We start from the raw sequence: 16113 nt of genomic DNA on the forward strand, positions 1-16113 counted from the left end.
GTGGCTCAAGTGGGTGGCAAGAATCTTGGGTGTAACGCACGATGTTGCGATGGGTGCACGAGAGTGTTGTAAGGCATTTTGTCTGGTGTGAGATTGGTCGATAGGTGCTGCGCAGAGATAGCGGCGGATGCCCCGCGTCGAGTGGGGGGTTTGCTTGGTGGTACCCTGTCTGTATGCCCTGTCGATCTTCGCATAACCGCAGCGTCTTCCCCGTCTATCTCGACGTCTTTGCTATAAACCCGCTGCACCATTGCTTCTCATGCAAATGCATGGGCTCCTGCATACTAGTCGCGTCGTCTTCGCCCTGGTATCTTGCATAGCAGGCGTAGATGCATTCGCTTCATCCGATTGGGCAGATGCAGCCCCCCTGCTCCGCCCCTTCTAACCTCGAAAATCAACCCGCTCACCTTGTTTCTCAGCCTCACCATATATTAACACAGCGACCGAGAAGTTCACGCCATGCCTCACACACCTCCTGTTCACGCCTACACCTCCGTCTCCGTTTGTCTGCTTAATTGTTCATCCAAGTACCTCCAATCTCGAATTCATATGCTACATGTCTCAAGGCTGGGAGGCGTCGACTGGCGTAGGGGTTTTGAACGACTGGTTCGCACTTCATGCCACCGAGGGACCTCTACCACAATACGACGAAGGTTTTATACCAGATTTCGACGAATCATGGCTATCGGCTTTCATGGTTGATGAGGTTTTGCTAGGTCCCAACAGCTCGCATAGACAATTCAACGAAGGCGTTACCTCATTTGACGACAGCGCTGATTGCAATGCTGATGTCAACTTGGATACATTAGCTCTTGATGGGCTACCTACCCCCCGCATGCCGTCAATAAATCGGTTGGATTGTCCATCGGATCTTCTGAAGGATGGAGCTTCGGAGAGGGTAAACACAGTGGCTACAGATGAACAGGAGACTAGAATTGAGTCAGCAAATGGTTCCTACATGTCCTCTATAGACAAAACCAAACCGGATCTCAGTGAAGAATCACTACCGACAAGGGCTTATCATCAGAGGCCCGCAAAGCGTTCAACTTCTGACAAACCTAAATCCAAGAGGACCAAGATTTCGAACGAAGCCCGCGTTGTGTTGGACGCACACTTCGATAATAGCGCTTATCCGACTGATGGTGAGCTGGTTCTACTATCTGGAAAGACTGGATTGCCTGTGTCAGTCATCAAAACATGGTTCGTGAATGCAAGGGCACGCAAGACTATGCCAGGAGGTAAGAAAGCTCATGACCTTGTTACCAAGTCAACTATTCTTGACCCTCGTCTTCCGATATCGATGGTTCATGATCTTGAACGGTGCTGATGATACTTTTATAGGCAATGCCGACGCAGATACAAACGTGAATAGTCAAGAATTTCATGAGCGACCCGAACGTAGTCTGTCGCTGGAGCCTGTCGTTGGTCGAGATAGTCTTCAGGACTTGGATCGATGCTCCCCTGCGCCCAGCGTAGCCTCACTCGAGAGATATGTGAATCAGACCGCAGATCAGGACTCAGTTCCTACTTCAGTCATCGAATCAGCCTTACAAGCTGACCATTTCCTACCTGCGCTACTTGTTGATGCGCAACCATTTGACCATTGCAACACAATCTCAAGGTCTAGGCAGCAGTCTCCAATGCGTGCTTTCAGTACCGCAGGCTCAAACAGCTCAGTGGGTTCTCGTATCAGCGTTAGAAGTTCACGCAGCCATATCTCTGTCGATTCGAGGGGTTCTCGTCGTGGTCGTAAGCGTTGGACACAACCACCATTACCGCCTGAGGCGCATCGACGGAAGATAACTCTAGCATATACTCCCGAGCAGCCAAATGGAAGCTTTTTGCATGAAAAACAGGTAAGTGAATCGTTCCTGTAAGCACGATTTGGGGGGTATTAGAGCTATAGCAATCTGATACTTTTGATAGACTTCGAAGATTACTACGTTACGAAGTACCCGCTCCTACTTTTGCACTTGGTCTAGCTGCAACAAATCCTTCCCGAATCGTTCCGCGTGGGCACGACACGAGGAAGCCATCCATCATTGCCCCTACCATTGGATCTGCTGTCTAGACGTAAAGATAGCCATGCGGTTACCAAGATGTTTTGTTTGCGGCGAACGCGATATTCTTTTGAGCCACCTCGTCGAATGCCACTTCAGTAGCTGTGCGGGAAAGCCGGAAGAGTGTCGGACTTTTGTGCGAGAAGACCAACTCTCGCAACATATCAAAGGAGTTCATCTTGATAAAGGGGGCAGCAAGAGTTCGATACCCAAGGACATTCTCTCGGCGTGGAAAAAAGACAATCCCTTTTTGTTGCCATCGGCTCTTATCTGCGGTTTCTGTGGTATGGTCATGGATACTTGGTCGCAGAGACAAGCACATGTCTTTGATCATCTCGCCGATGGCATATGCAAAGCTGCGTGGTGGCCATTGAGACTACCGTTCATACCAACGAGAATTCCATGGTAGGTACATAGAAAAACCCAGCATTGGTTCTGAGCTAAAATTAGAGCAGTGCTGGTCCCTATACCTGTTCAGGTTGCATCAGTACATTCGCAAACATACAAGTAGCTTTCGAACAGCACGAAGAATGTCGAACCTACTCTTGTCGTCATATCCACGATTGGCATGCGCTGTTCGAACGCAATGAGACTGTGGACAATCCGCCGTTCATCTCCTGTCGCCTGTGTGGAACAGGATATCCGATCCCTGACCTGACAGCTCCGGATAGGGGCTACATGGATGACATGCGTAAACACGCGGAGCTCCACAAGCTGCGAGAATGTACACAGGATATTTTCGCTGACAAAAGTGACTTCCATGAACATATGCGTATTTGCCACGGCGCGACAATATGCTCGACTTACGCTCCTTGGCGCGTCAAGCGATTCCTAGAGCAAGCCAGACATGGCATTGTCTTAGGTGCAATGCTTGTTACCGTTAATCCTTTTCTCGCAAGCAACCCTCTATGTGATACTAATTCTTTTGGCTTTCATCTTGTGTACTCGGAGGCTGTTTCTGTGTATTGCGAGGATTGTTAGCAATGGGTAATTGAGACGTTTTCGAAGATTGTGGAAATCACTGACAATGCCACTTCCTCTACAGAATGTACTCGCAATCTGAAAACGCTGACACTGGATCACTGGCGCAATGGAGGATTCAGTCAGTCTGTGATATCATCATAAATCGTTTCATACATTTACCACGAGTATACTATGTGGTATGCTAGCTGTGTTCGTACCAAATATACAGGCTAACGTTATTTGAGCACGGCTTCCGCTTCCTAGAAGTGTTGTTTGCCATTGGCATGCCGTTTTTTTTTACCTTGTCACCCTGCGAAAATCCCTCTATTACCCCCAGCTGCTTTGTGACGGATCCTGTGTCCATGAATTGCTATGCTGGTGCGGCATAGCGGGTGGCGCTTGGAAGTAGCCGTTTGTATCTTGTTGTTGTTGCTCCTGTTGTGGCCATCCATTGCTATCCTGCCCAGATATCGACGACGCACCAGGACTGTGACCTTGCCCGGACTGCGGCGCCGGTAAGCCCGGGCCATATACCATAGCTCTTCGTTTTTGGCCACCGGATGGCTGTGGCAACTCAGGTAACGGCTGAGGTGACGGAGTTGTCCACGTCTGTTGGCCAGGGCTCGCGTCGAACGTCATACCGTGTGGTTGGGGACTATGACCGGATCCGTCATACGAAGTGCCATTATATGACATGGAACTTGTGAAAGGACTAGATTGCGGGAACAGACTTGGTGGTGTTGTCGGGCCTCCTGGGTACATGAGTTGTGGCGCCTGTGGAGATACCGATGGCATTGGTACCCATTGTGGAGGGTAGGTGACAGGTGGCGAAATTTGTTGTACTGGAGGCGAAGTGTGCGGTGATGCTTGTTGGCGTTGGTAAAGCTGTGCAGATAGAGCAGCGGACTCTCTTTGGAAGCGATCACGCCAGTGGGTAAAGCCAAACCTTAGGCCAAATTTGGATAGTACTGATGTGAAGTCATGGATAGCGTTAATGGCACGAGTGATGGGGTCTAATGGCAGCATCTGTCCTTCAGGAAGTAGTGGTGATGGGAATGGTGGTGCGCTGACCTGCGCAGGTGGTGCCAGGGGATCTTCGGATTCTGTTTGAGGAGCTAGTGGCGTTGGAGGTACCGGTGGTCTTGGATCAAGGATCATCTCCATGTTGCGTGACAGAACGTCCACAAACTGCCGGCCCGTCATGTAAGCGCGCATAGCGTCATAAAAGGTGACCGGAGGCTTGACAGTGTTGGAAGGTTTGTCCAGTATGGCGAGTAGGTTCGTAGCGTATGCAATGCAATGTTCGAAAATCAAACGCTGAGCATACTCGTGAATATGAGGTATCCGCGGGCTTGGCGAGAGAATATAGACGTAGCTGTAGAGAAGTTCGAGCCCGAAGAATGACTTCACGGCAGGAAGAGTACTCTGAGGCATGTCTTGGAACCACTCTGACATCTTGTTATACTGCTTCCAGATGTATTGATATGGCTCTTGCCAAGGCTCCCGTCCAGATTGGAAGAGGTCCATATACCACTCTGACTGAATCTCTCGTATCCTGAAGAGATCGACAGCTGTATCGAAAGACTGTTGGAAGACTTGAGATGTTGGTGAAGCAAACTTTGGCGAGATGGAAGCGTTGTGGAACGGAAAGCCGACATTCGCAGCCTCATCCGAGAATGAAAAGGCGCGAGTCTGAACAAGCGACGTCGATCTACGGGACGGTTAGCGAGAAAGAAGGAGAAGAGGGAACATGGACTTGCCTATCCAAAGAGTATACACACCAATATACTCTTCTCCTGATCTCTAGCTTCGGCCGTGACATTGCAACAGTCTTGGATGGATCTTGATGTATGCCGAGATCTACCATCGCTCTGGAAGCTGCGCCGACTAGTGTCCAACTGTCAAAATGATGGGGATCCATAGTGGCGTAGATGGTCCAGAGTATCAAAGCTTGAATACTGGAGACGTAACCAGGATGTAGTACATCTTCGGCATTCTCAAGAGCCGCATTCACGTGGCCAACAGCATCAGAGTAATGTGTATCACCCCTCGATTCAGATTGGGAGAGACAGGCGATAGCCAAAACCATACGCACACTCCAGCGATCCCAGGGTTTTGCATTGTCGCCTTGTGAATAGACGGCCTCTACGGAAGAGTAAAGAGTAGCTTCCTCAAAGACTGGCCATAAGGTAAAGATGTTATTCAAGTAATGTTGAATCAGTGGTGTTGCTGCGAATTTTGGAGGCATTGCTTTGATCAAGCCGGTTGGGAGTGGCTCTTTTGCGCTGGCCGATCGAATCAAGCGGGCGTAAGACATCTCTGTTGTGAAGCCATAGAAGTCTCTTGCTGTAGCATTCACGGCGCTTGGAGCGTTAGTACAACACACCGAAATTAATGGGTAGCACTCACAGGAGACCAAAATCTGAAACGAGTTCGTCGATTTCCGAGGCTTCCTTACGTCTCTCAGCCCTCTTGCTGATGGGTCTCGTCGCCTTTACGGTATCGACGGATGCTCTACGTGGGGTCGAGTTCTCAGACATGTCCAACATCAGAACGCCAGAAGACTTGCGCCTCGCACGGGCTTCATGTATCTTCTTCTCTAGTTTCTCCACTCTAGACTCGAGAGTCGCGACATAGCTCCTTTCCTTGCCTCTTGCAAACTGGTCGTTGGTGCTCGAGCACTCTGAGGCCCGATTGGACTTTTCACATGCTGTGCATGCGGGCAGTTTACCGTCACACTTGACTTTTGCTGCTCGACATCGCGAACAAGCGGCGACTGGCCTGCTCACCCGTAATAATGGCGTTTCCAGCACCATCTTCCTGCTATCATGGGACAAGTAAGTATGCATCGCACGATCACCTGACGCTGAGTGGATAACCATCCGAGACGTAGTCAAATAGAGGATGACATGGAAAGAACAGGCGCAGGGACTGAACGGAAAGAGCACTAGACACAATGCATGGATATGGATGTAGACTACATGGTGAGGGTGGCAGTGGAGTGAAGAGGTGCCTCGCCTTACGACTGATACGAGACGGGACGGTACTTACCAGGCTCGGTCGAGTCGACGTTGTGGGAATAGCGCGGCGATGCAGAAAATGCGTTCCGCGGACCAGGTTGCCGAAAAGGCGGTGCAGCAAGCGATGGATATGGTGGTTTGGCGCTCTCGTGGTGTTGAGCGGGTTGACGGGTGGCGTAGCGGGCTCGCTGAACCCTTGACGGTCGCAGTGCCGCGGCTGTATGGACGAATTGGGAGGCAGCAGACGGCGGTGTTGCCCCGCTGAGTCGAACAGCAAGAAGACAATGCAGAAAGGGACAGCTGTGACGCTGACACGAGCGACGAGATGAAGATAGGCAAGTGCTAGAGCGGGTGCTGGGAGAAGGGGCAGCCTATCAGGGCGCCGTTGCGGACGATGCCCACGCTGCACGTCAGTCTTTCGGCTCCCAGAGTTTGGACACGTTCTCGGCCTGTCACCACATCAGCCTACGCCGCACCAACGACGGGGCGTGTCATGCTTCGTCTTCCTTTTTGCGCCGCCTGATTGGGGACGCTCGGTAATGCGCAGGCGTTTTTTTGTGGCCCATACGACGACGACGCGCTTTGTTCTTTTTGGTTCAAGAAAGTCGTGCCGGTCGACTCTCCGAAGGTGACTGCTTGGCTGTCCCGTCGACTAGGTGCCGCTGTCGTATGCTCGACTCTCCCCCATCTCCGCCTCGACATTTCTCTCCGAACTGAGAGCACAGGACCACTCCTCGCCGGCGCGACAAACCTCTCGGGCATGGACGTGCGCGGCGATCTCCCCCACATCCCAGGCCGCCGAGCATCATAAGCCAGCTCCCTCGTCCTCGCCTTGTCCGCCCGCCTGGTGAGAGACGAGCGATGGAAGTCGCGACTGCGACACACACCAAGACGGAAGGGGCCCCGCACCCGCCTGAGGAAGGAACCACCACCACGGGCCAGAGTCGCATCGCCCACACCCTCACAGCTTGCTGTCGCTGCCGGACGGTAAGCACCCTCTCCCGTCTCGCCGGCTACGTAATTGTCCACTGACCTTGGCCCAGCGCAAGACAAGATGCGATCCCGGACTCCCTCGATGCGGGCCATGCGAGCGCACCAATTCCCACTGCGAGTACTATGACCCCACCAAGGGACGCAAGATCCCCCGGAATTATGTTGTGCACCTGCAGCAAAAGGTGCGCGACCTCGAGAAGCAGCTGGCTGATCTCGAGCGCGACGACGTCGAGCCGGACCCTGAAGATGTGATGCGCGGAGCCGCTACAGTCCGTGTCCAGGATTCTGACGAGTCCAAATTCCTGGGACCTTCAAGTGGAATCACAATCACCCGCCTGGTCATGCAGCTGGCCAAGCAGTTCACAGAGTCCAAGAGCATATCCGAGATTGTGCCACATGCCGAAGCAAAGAATGTCAAGGACACCTTCGCCCAGGAAGACCAGCGACCCACCTCCAAAATTTACCCCATGGTCAGCGACGTCGCTGCTGAAGAGCTTCCCAACAGAGATCTGACCAATCTACTGGTAGAATTGTTTTACTGCAAAGGCGCGTACGGCTGTCTCACTATGACCCATACACCAACTGACTTGATTAGTGCACCCCATGTATCCAATCTTCCACGAGCCAACTTTCACCAAAGACGTCGATGAGGTTTATAATGGCTCCACCGACCCCTACCAGAATTACTGTCTGCGCATGGTCATCGCCATCAGTCTGCAGAAGATGGATACACAGTATGCCGGTCTCGCTGATAGCTACTATCTCGCAGCCCTCAAATACTTCGAGGCTGCCATCAAGCCAATGAATCTCAAGACCCTGCAGTGTTTTGGCCTGGTTGCAGGCTATTCACTCCTAACGCCAACGAGGACGGCCGTTTACTACATCATCGGTCTTGGTGTACGGCTGTGTCAAGCCCTCGGCCTACATGAGGAGAAGACAATCAGCATGGGCCCTGGCGGACGCTCTGCAGACCCACTCGAAGTCGACATGCGTCGCCGGTTGTTTTGGAGTATACTGACTATGGATTACGGCTTGTCGCATAGTCTAGGAAGACCTGCCCATTTCGCAACACGACGAGAACACATCGATGTGAATTTTGGCGAGCTTGTCGACGATGTCTACATCACTAGGGAGGGAATTAAGCCTGCACCTCAAGCATCGCTCAAGAAGTGGATTGGAATACATTTCTACAAGATGCGATTGCTGCAACTAGAGATCCGCAAAATGCTCTATCAAAGAAAGAAACCCGAACCCAAAGACGACCAGCACCCCTGGTTCGCTCAGATGCTGTCGAAGATCGAGGCCTGGCGAGATACAAGTCCTGAGATGGACGGCGGATCGGGACTTAACAAGGTCTGGTAAGTATTGGCGTCGGCATGCATGGTACATTAACTAAGTCGCTTAGGTTCATTGGTCGATACAACACCATGGTCGTATTCATGTACCGTCCGTCTCCACAAGTTCCTCGCCCATCCCTGGACGCCGCCATCCGCTGTTACGATGCTTGCCAATACAATATCTACATGACCATGAAGCAGATTGAGACCAAGAGTGTCGATGTCACATGGATTTTTACGCAGTCCATCTTCATGTGCATCAACACCATGCTCTGGACACTGTCATACTCTGAAGTGCGAAGACGTCATAGCCGCGAGGAAGTAGAGGGTCACCTAAAAGTGGCAATGGAGTCAATCAGACAAGCTTCCGAAAGATGGCCCGGCGTACAGTCTGCTATTGGTCTGTACTACAACTTGATATCTGCTTGCATGAAGATCTTCGACAAGGACGGCGACGTTCCCATCTCAGCCAGCTCTCCATCTGACACTGCATCTGTCGGCACTGGCAATATTGTGGACGGTATCAACCGATCGCGAACTACAAGCCCGGCAACGGCGTCTACCTCGTCGGTACGGACACCTTCCGAAAAGGTATCAGGGCCCTTCGGCTTCCTACCCGAACATAATCAACAGCTCTTCAACTTTACCAACGGCCTCTCAAATCCGCCCAATCCGTTCTCAAGTGCGCCGAGCGCGCAACAAGCTGGATTGCAGACGTCACCTCAGCAAGCTCCACCAATGGCATACAATGAACTAAGTCCAAAGACATCCATGGAGAACAGCATACCCTCATACAGCTACGCACCTACGGCTCAATTCGCGCCTCTACCTACAACTTTTGCTGAGCTACCTCAGTGGAACCCAACATTCACGATGCCGGCGCAAGATGGTTACAACATGGCAAACATGCAAATGGCTTCGCCATTTTACAACGAGGCCTATGCGGCAAACCAGGGTTATGAGATGGCAGACTATCTCAATCCGGCCTGGAGTCAGGATGCCAGGGGCACTGGACTCAACCAGCAGCAACAGATGGAGTTGATGCATGACTTCGAGATGAACGAGGCAAAGAACATCGAGATGATGATCGAACAGAGTCATCAACTCTTCCGCCCACCTCAATTGCAGCAGACATACTGAGGCGGCGCAGACAATGTGCGCTCACAAAAACACCTCAGAAAATTTCACACGACTCGTCTTATTCCAACTGCTATGATGTACGAATACGAATGCGAGGCGATGTGGAGCCGACAACAACCCGGTTGGGTGGCGGACATCTCGATTCGCGATGACCCAATACGTCCTCCGTTCCGCTGGAAACATCATCTTCCGGCTTGGTTTCCGCGTTTGGAAGTTTTTTGGCATGTCGATCATGTCGATCACGTCCTGCAGGTTTGTCCAGTGGCTGTCGGATTGGGCATTGTTATCGATTGTAAAGCAAGAGTCCACGCGGGCCCAGATTCGCATCCTCACCCCAGAGATCCTTAACGCCCCGGATGGTCTATGCACCCATCACAATTTCGCGCGAGGCATACTCCGCGCCTGGATCGTTCCATGGCAGGAAAGCGGTCGGCTCCGACATGAGAATAATAAGACAAGACGAACACATAGGATTACCGAAGAACACATCCATAGCACATGTGGCAAGCTCGAGCATGGATAGCCAAGAAATTACACTTGAAGTTCACAAGAAGAGCAAACTAAGATGGCAGACACGAGGTTCACGCCTTGATATTCGAGATCAGTGCTGTAGAAGGCGGATGGACGAAAAAGCCTCGCAAGCAACTACACAATACACAGGGTTGGTTCTCAGCTGGCCTGAACAATCTTGATACACAGTATAAGACAACCTTGATCAACTCTGTATCCTTCTACTTAGTATGACGTGCGCTTCAATTTTCGTCACCTCTCCCGCACTAATCACGAATCTCCAAGCCTATACCTGTTCACTGCCACGCAACCCCTCCATCTCTCTCTCAACGCATTCCGCAACCTTCACCAAGATACACTCAATATCGATTTCCTCATCCTTCATCTCGTCATCCTCATCATCTGTTTCATTTGCAGTCCCCTCCCAAACATCGCGCATCACTTGATAGATCCAACTACCCCCTTTCATCACAGTAATATGCTCCCAATCGTTCACGATCGGCCTTGTGTCATCCAGTTCTTCTACCAAATCGATCAAACTGGCAAGAGGATCAGACTGGTGGTCTGACAGGAGGTTTTCGAGTGCGATTTGAGCTCCGCGTGTGAAAGGAGACACGGAACGAGGTGACATTGGAGGATAAGGAGCAAAGGTCGAAGCGGAGGTTACTTGTAGTGGTTTCGGAGGCTTCAAAATTGGTATCTTGGTGTCTGGCAACAACGGCCCGGTTTTACTGAGAGTGACAGGCGGGTTAGAGAACATGTCGTCCCCGGATTTTGATGGAGGCGTGCGTAGACGAGCTTCCAAGAGCTTGACAGGGTAGGCGATGGCTCCTCGTGGCAGGCGCGCTGCAGAGTTTCTCCTTGGTTGCAGAGATTCCGGGGCTGTTGACAGGGTATTGAAAAATCTAGAGTCGTATGCAGATTCAGTCGAAACTAGATTGGGGCAGGCTGAGCGGTGACGATACGCGTGAACGGTCACGGGCCCTGACAAACAATTAGACGATTGCGCGACTTAACATCCGTCTGCATTCTGGTACATTCACCAATGTACTCTCAATCCAACACGACATTTGAACGCCCAGCCAGATCTATTCCAAGCTGAGATCTACCAGGACATACATCAACATGGCGGCCGAGACCACCGGTACTACAATGCAGTGTGCAGATGCGCTCGACTACCATTCGCTCAAATTCGAACACATGAGCAGGATATCTAGTCTTGCGGAAGGACATGTCTACGCACTCAGCTATTTTCCCGGTGAGCTACAAGCTCTCTTAAATATCGCCTCGCTCAAATTTCACGAATGGGCACCTGGTCACTTCGTTTCGGTTTTGGGTTGGCCAAAAGAATCCAAACAAGGCTCGAAGCCCCAATCGGCGCTATCGGAACACCTAGAAATCCACTGGGGAGAGGGTGACAGAACCGTTTTGTTGAACGATCGCTCTGCGCTATCCAATACAGGTATCCGACCGCAAATCATAATCTCTGATACCGACGAAGTATTGTCCAGACTGCAGCATGGTTTTGAATTCGCCCCTCCATTCTCTACTATCCTTACAAGGGTAGACCACGAGCACCTGACAATGCTAAGTGTCTTTTTCCGCTACTGTCTCTTGGTGCAAGGTCATGCTACGGCGACGGAGAATTTCCAGTACAACTTTTGGTTATGGTTCGAGAAACTCTGTCGCCATGTTGCCAGCCAAAGTACACCGGATAGTCGGCCAGAACACGTTGATGTCGCTGCATCGTCAAAGGCGGAGAAGAAGCCGGATAGTTCTTGCAGCCAAGTTGACTCGGATGAACGAGCACATGGAAACAAGACTACAGTTTTGGAGATTGACCAGACAGAGGAAGTTGCAAGTAACCATCGTTTCCATGGAGAACTGGAAACGATGCGGAAGGAAGTTGAGAAATACAAGTTGGCTTATGAAGGGCAAAGCAAAAAGGTCGAAGAGGAGAAGTCGTGGTTGCACAAATTACGGCTCGCGCATGTGAACTCCGAAGCCATGCTTAGAAAACATCAGAAAGAGGCAGAGGAGTGAAGGTCAGGCAATAAGTGTTAGTGAAAGAGTCACCAAAAACCTATGATAGTATTCTATCCATTTCCGGTGTCACATGGTGGAAGACTGAGGGATATGAAGAGATCAATTTTGTAGGATTAGAAGCCTAGGAACCGTGAGAGTTGAAAGTCTCTGGAAGCTAAGAGACTTATTCAACCGTTCTAGTTCACTATTGATGTGAGGATGAAATTAGATATTCTTTAGGTCCTGATTGTTGATTATGGTATAATAACGCTGAACTGGCAATAAAGCTCGATCCAGAATCGTCCATGTATCGGATCATGAGAGCCGGCAGTACTTCTCTGCCTAAGTAAGAAGATTATTACAATAGTTCGTTTATGAACTGCCTCGCGAGGCGAACAGAAAGAGATCCAGGTTAGAGAGGCTAGCAGATGAGCGTCGCTGTATAGCAGTATAGCTGGATGAGGTCCTATGCAGCGCCAGAAAAGAACACTAGGGCAAACCCAGACCTGTCAAGTAGAATGACAGGGCATCTGGTTGCATTCGAAGGGTTGGAAGGGCTCTCTATCATAGAGACATCGATATGTGTTACTTTTGTATAATCTCGTCCAGGAGTTCAACGAACTTGACGGCCATCTTCCTTCCGCCCGATTCGTTTGGCTCAACTCTGGCTGTATAATCACTAACGCTCTTGCCATCAAGAACCTCATGTAGTGCGCAGGGTACTACCTCCGTACCATCGACTCGGATTTCTTTTGTCGCAATCTTGTACATCGCTCGAATGGCTGCTTGCAGTTGACCAGGGTATGAGTTGTATCCTCTATATGTGGGTGTACGATGTCAGTGCATGTCTCATGCATATTTTGCACAGCAACACATACAGTGCCTTAAGTTGCGCATCAGCCCAACTAGTTTGTCCCAAGCCCGACTCGAGTGGGAAGTATATCATACAGACGATTACAGCACGAGGTTTCGTTTTAGTGGTGAGACGGGTGACGTAGTTCTCGACTTTTGTACCGAACATATGCTTGAAATATTTCAATGCCCCTGCGGTACCGTTCTCCAGATTCTTGCGAGGGGTCAGCCAGGCGAGCTGCAGCATATGGCGGATCGTCGAGGAATTTGGTTTTAAAGCGACATCGTTGGCGCCAACACTGACAATTAACACGTCGTTGGACTGAATGTTGTCGCGAATGAACTCATCGTGAGACATCAGCGCTTCGTCTCGATCTCGAAGCATCGACTCTTCCACTGCAGTGTTGATGCATGTAGCACGATCCTTCAGCAAATTGTTCAGCCAAAACGCAACATCTGGCTTTGGGACAACAGGGCTCTTGAACGCCTGGGAATATATATCTGGTGGCTGAGAAGGGACTATGGGGCTTCTTTTATCAACCCAGTACTTATTATCGAGAGATGAATCGCCAGCCAGGTATAGGATTGGCTTCCCAGGCCGTTCTGTGAGTGTGATGGTACGAAAGGTAGCCAGGTCGTCGATAGGGTGGCCTTTCCATTCGAAGTAGAAGCGCGAGCAATTCATCATCGGGATTGTAGGTGAGGATGAGGACGCCATATTCGATCACTCGAGATAGCTGTTTGACGGGGTGATGTGTCGCTGTACAACGACACGCAACGTTGACACGATCAAGTGATGTTATACGAACAAAGGAGAGTCTGAGACTCCAAAGGAGTAGTCATCGGTGCCGTTGCATGGGGCGAAGAGACACATCGTTGCTGTGCGCTTACGAAGGATGATGTGCTAGGCAGCTGCGTTGGAGATGCGTAGTCACGCACGGACCTCTACAACAATGACATCACAATGAGAAGATGATCCAATCCCCAATGGCGAAGATGAGGTGTGAAATGAAATTGCCATGCTAATAACCCATGAAATCATTCCTAGGGGGCGAAGCCAGAAAGACCTCGCTCATCCAGTCCGTCTTCCCCAATCGGCCAGCAGCTGCTCCTGCATAGCGAATTGCACATTCTTGGCCTCGAGCTCATCAGCCATTATGCGATGCTCGGGATCTAAGCACTTCCTTCTATCTCGAACCTGTGCTTCTAGAACGTCTATATCTGCAAGGTACTGCTTGGAGACCATTTCCAACTGTACAACAAGTTTGCTCTTCTCGGCATGATCCGCCTCGGCGTCGTGCATGCTAGCTACAAGTTGTTTAACATATTCTTTAGGACCGTGGATATCGAGAGACGATGTCGCAGAGATTGCACTTTGAACGCGTTGCAGCAACGAATAGTTGCGCTTATCGGTAGGTTGGATATTGATTGTCAGGGCGACATTGGGGAGGGGTGTAACCTGCAGCTTTGTGGAAGATTGGACCACTCCTTTGAGAGATGGTACAGTGCTGAGACTCATGATTGACTTACCGAGATCCTCAAGCCCAGCTAGCAAGGCAGGGTTGTTTAATGGGTTGGTCGTAGGGACAGGCGTACGCGGCGTTGTCGAGACGGTTTGCAGATCAGAAATTTCCAGCGAAGATCTGATCGATGAAGCTGCTTCAGGCTCCGATGCCAAGAAAAAGAGCGTTGAGAGCCCGAGTGCAGCTGATGTTGGATACACCGGAGTACACGGCTCAGGCGGAATGTTGCGATCTGAACTGAGAACTTGGATTTGCAGCTCGGCGGCGCGCAAACGGTGTATGTATCCCGCAATCTCGACTTCGTTATCTTTGGGAGCGACAGGAACAGTGTCAAGATATGTGATCGCGGAAAAGCTCAAAAGTTGGTTCAAGTAATGATTGGCGTCGGCATCTTTGATCATGCCAGAAGTGAAGTGCTCTTTGGCGAGCGGCTCTTTGGTATTTCCTTGAAGCTGCCTAACTTTAGCGCCGTAGCTGTCAGTCTGCTGTATCAGTGCCTTGATACTTTCCACATTATTAACATTTTCCTCCATCAGGTCAGCATTGGCTTTTGCGAGATGGCGAAGACCTTCTGTTTCTGCCTCGGCGGCAGCCTGCAGTCCTTTCGCATCTTCAAGTTGGTGAAAGATGGAATTTCTGTACTCTTCACAGCCATCCTCATGGTGTATATTCTGGAGGCGAGCGTTCTCCTTCTGAAGGTACTTGATGGTGTCCTGGAGGTGGGACACATGGCTAGGTTGATAAGGGTTTGCATCATGACTACTGGGCTTACATGCAAGTGAGCCAGTAGGACGGTAGGCAGTAGCTTGTATGGCCCCAATCTTGGCCTGCTCAACGTGAAGTTGGCGTTTCTTGTCGGGAATGCAAGCTTGTAGATTCTTGATTACAGACTGCTTTGCGTCAAGTTCGGAGCGTAACTCTGTGATAGTCCTATTGGCGTCTTGCTGGATTTTGGCTCGCTTCTTCCTTTCCTGTTCCAACTTTGACTCGATGTCGCAAACCTGGCGTTCAGTATCTTTCCGCAATGTGACCATGTCCTCATTGAGGGCGCCAAGGTTTCGGCTCTCTTTGCTCAACTTACCAGCAAAAGTACGCGCCTCTTGCTTCTCCTTGGCGAGGTCACGCTTACAAGCTTTCAGTTCTCGAGATGCCTCATCGCATTGCCATATTAGACTGGTTTCTGTCGCTTGAAGCTTTTCGATCTGTCTCCTCAACTCGGCGATCTCCAAGTCCTGCGCCGAATCAATGCTATCATGACGCGATATCGTGGCTATGTTCAGCTCAGAGTCTATGAGAATCGAAGGAGAAATTAGTGGAGACTCGACGAGACGAGACATAGCTTTTCGCTGCTCGTATCGCCGCGAAGAGATGCGTCAGTGTGTACTTGAGAACCTAGATGAGAATGGAGAGAGAATTGTACTCTTTTGTTTGATGCATCTCGCATTGTGAAGATTGTCAAACACATGCGTCGATTCATTGTCAGTCATGTGTAGTGCAGTGTGTTGTGAATGCTCAGATACTAGGGACTTGACTTTGTAGTATACGGTGTGTGCGTGGTACTGCGCTGCGCTGCGCTGTACCTGCCGATACTCCGGCCTATCCTTGGCCGCGTCACGTCGCAGGCTGTAAAAATGAAACCGTGCACCGCCACATATGTTTGACGAAGCGGCCCAAACACCGGTTGAAGGAC

General features: G+C 50.7%; 6 protein-coding genes across 6 annotated transcripts; 3 read left to right on the plus strand and 3 right to left on the minus strand.

Moving 5' to 3' along the window:
• Window positions 1–442: 442 nt before the first annotated feature.
• GT037_002449 (uncharacterized protein) lies at window positions 443–2071 on the plus strand (the record flags this gene model as incomplete). Its single annotated transcript, XM_038927496.1, has 3 exons — window positions 443–1238; window positions 1342–1873; window positions 1927–2071. Coding segments are annotated over 3 exons (1473 nt in total), but the record flags the coding sequence as incomplete, so codon positions are not given.
• A 1279-nt stretch (window positions 2072–3350) lies between these two features.
• Window positions 3351–5563, minus strand: GT037_002450 (zn 2cys6 cluster transcripitional activator; the record flags this gene model as incomplete). Its single annotated transcript, XM_038927497.1, has 3 exons — window positions 3351–4715; window positions 4813–5386; window positions 5433–5563. The coding sequence occupies 3 exons, from the start codon at window positions 5561–5563 to the stop codon at window positions 3351–3353; spliced, it is 2070 nt and encodes a 689-aa protein (XP_038790789.1).
• A 1341-nt stretch (window positions 5564–6904) lies between these two features.
• GT037_002451 (uncharacterized protein) lies at window positions 6905–9513 on the plus strand (the record flags this gene model as incomplete). Its single annotated transcript, XM_038927498.1, has 4 exons — window positions 6905–7030; window positions 7087–7594; window positions 7632–8394; window positions 8442–9513. 4 exons carry the CDS (start codon window positions 6905–6907, stop codon window positions 9511–9513), a joined length of 2469 nt encoding a protein of 822 aa, XP_038790790.1.
• A 796-nt stretch (window positions 9514–10309) lies between these two features.
• GT037_002452 (uncharacterized protein) lies at window positions 10310–10783 on the minus strand (the record flags this gene model as incomplete). Its single annotated transcript, XM_038927499.1, has 1 exon — window positions 10310–10783. The coding sequence occupies one exon, from the start codon at window positions 10781–10783 to the stop codon at window positions 10310–10312; it is 474 nt and encodes a 157-aa protein (XP_038790791.1).
• A 365-nt stretch (window positions 10784–11148) lies between these two features.
• On the plus strand, window positions 11149–12066 carry GT037_002453 (uncharacterized protein; the record flags this gene model as incomplete). Its single annotated transcript, XM_038927500.1, has 1 exon — window positions 11149–12066. One exon carries the CDS (start codon window positions 11149–11151, stop codon window positions 12064–12066), a length of 918 nt encoding a protein of 305 aa, XP_038790792.1.
• Window positions 12067–12633: 567 nt separating this feature from the next.
• On the minus strand, window positions 12634–15760 carry GT037_002454 (uncharacterized protein; the record flags this gene model as incomplete). Its single annotated transcript, XM_038927501.1, has 3 exons — window positions 12634–12865; window positions 12927–13387; window positions 14099–15760. 3 exons carry the CDS (start codon window positions 15758–15760, stop codon window positions 12634–12636), a joined length of 2355 nt encoding a protein of 784 aa, XP_038790793.1.
• Window positions 15761–16113: the final 353 nt, after the last annotated feature.

Source organism: Alternaria burnsii (genome assembly GCF_013036055.1).
Source record: "Alternaria burnsii strain CBS107.38 chromosome Unknown 750, whole genome shotgun sequence".
Lineage (NCBI taxonomy): Eukaryota > Fungi > Ascomycota > Dothideomycetes > Pleosporales > Pleosporaceae > Alternaria > Alternaria burnsii.